General features: G+C 56.9%; 1 protein-coding gene across 1 annotated transcript in view; it reads left to right on the top strand.

The window, feature by feature from the left end:
- The window catches only part of CHRNA5 (cholinergic receptor, nicotinic, alpha 5 (neuronal)), a 21,643-nt gene continuing 19,985 nt past the window's right edge, over positions 1-1,658 (top strand). Inside the window, exon 1 of the mRNA XM_014546254.1 lies at positions 1-82. Coding sequence (XP_014401740.1) covers positions 1-82 — 82 coding nt within the window. The remainder of the gene's footprint in view (positions 83-1,658) is intronic.

Below are 1,658 nucleotides of genomic sequence, written 5' to 3'. Positions count from 1 at the left end.
ATGCACAAGGAGTCTGAGGGGATCACCTCCATGAAGCTCTCTGTGAAAGATCGGTGCCACGCTCTGCCACCGCGGCTTAAAGGTGATGCCGCAGAACCTCTGCAGCCAAACGAAGCTTCCTAGTCAATTATGGATGGAAGGGATGGAAGGGAGGGCCCGGCAGGCTGTGCCGTGGGCCTGCTGCTGGCCGAGTCGGTGGCAGATGGAGTCACGGGTGTTTCCAGGTGTTAATTGGTGGCGTCTGAGGCCATTGCATGTCATCTCAGTGGACGGCCCGGATGAGGGTGAGTCCTCCCCGTGACCTGCTTGGTTTAAGAAGGAGGAATCTGGGAGGTCTGAGACTACAGTGGCGCTCGCTGTGGCAGAGCTGACAACCATTTAATTCCAGTGTCTGCACGGAGACGTACCGTGACCTTCAGCCACCCGGTACCAAGGTGTGGTTGAGCGTCGACCTCTGAACCAGGAGGCCACGGTTCGATTCCTGGTCAGGGCACAGGCCCGGGTTGTGGGCTTGCTACCCAGCGTGGGGCGTGCAGGAGGCAGCCGAGCGGTGATTCTCTCTCATCATTGATGTTTCTGTCTCTCTCTCTCTCTCCCTCTCCCTTCCTCTCTCAAATTGACTCCTCTCCGTAGAAATGCAATAACACCCTACGCTGTTCTGCCAACACTGTTAGGGGGGGAGAATTGCATAAGTGTCTGTGTGCCCCATCAATTCTTTAGGGCAAAATAGAAACTTGCAGGGCAGGGGCAATAAATGCTCTTGCCTCCCTGTGCAGAGGTGTCATGAATGACTCACCCAGTCATCATCTTGTCCCTTTCTACTAGAGGCCCGGTGCACGAAATTGGTGCATGGGTAGAGTCATTAGGCCTGGCCAGAGATCAGGGCCCATGTGGGCCTTCCAGCTGCCGGCTGGGGCCTTCCTTCCCTGGCTGCTGGCTGCCGGCCTGGGCCTTCCTTCGTTCCGCACTGCCCCCTGGTGGTCAGCACACGTCATAGCAAGCAATCAAACTCCTGGTCAAACTCCCGAGGGGACACTTTGCATATTAACCTGATAGATAGATAGATAGATAGATAGATAGATAGATAGATAGATTATAGATAGATAGATGAATGAGGAAACTGGCCCAGAGGGAGGGTACTTGCCCAGTGGCCTGGCTGACCTGGGACCAGGCCTCCCGTGGGGTCACTTGACCCCATCACCCCAGGAGGCCGCAGGCTGCTGGGAGGTATCCTTGGCGGGGGCTGAGCCAGGGGCACATCCCACCCCTAGTGACTATGTGGTCATGTCACAGTTTTCTTTCTTTTTTTAAAAAAAATATATTTTTATTTTCCTGGGACATAGGTCCAGGCTCAACCACTGAGCCACACCTGCCGGGCTTCATGTCACAGTTTTCTCTCTGTCCGTCTGTCGCCTGCCTCTGGGTGCGGGCGTTAATGAATGGCAGGTACCCCTAGGGGTGTGCAAGGCCTTGCCCAGGGTTAGCCGAGGGCACACTGGCGCCCGTTGCCACGCTGGCCTCTGGACCTCCCCTAATGCCAGGGTCGCATTTGCCACCTGCCTGGTCTGGAGGCGGGGCCAGGGCTGGAAGCGGACAGGCTGGGACCAAAGGTGGGGCCGGGATCTAGCTGGGCGGGATGGGGGCGGGGTGTAGGTAGA

The sequence above is a fragment of the Myotis brandtii genome, unplaced genomic scaffold (assembly GCF_000412655.1).
Source record: "Myotis brandtii unplaced genomic scaffold, ASM41265v1 scaffold439, whole genome shotgun sequence".
Lineage (NCBI taxonomy): Eukaryota > Metazoa > Chordata > Mammalia > Chiroptera > Vespertilionidae > Myotis > Myotis brandtii.
This window is presented reverse-complemented; position numbering and strand designations above follow the sequence as displayed.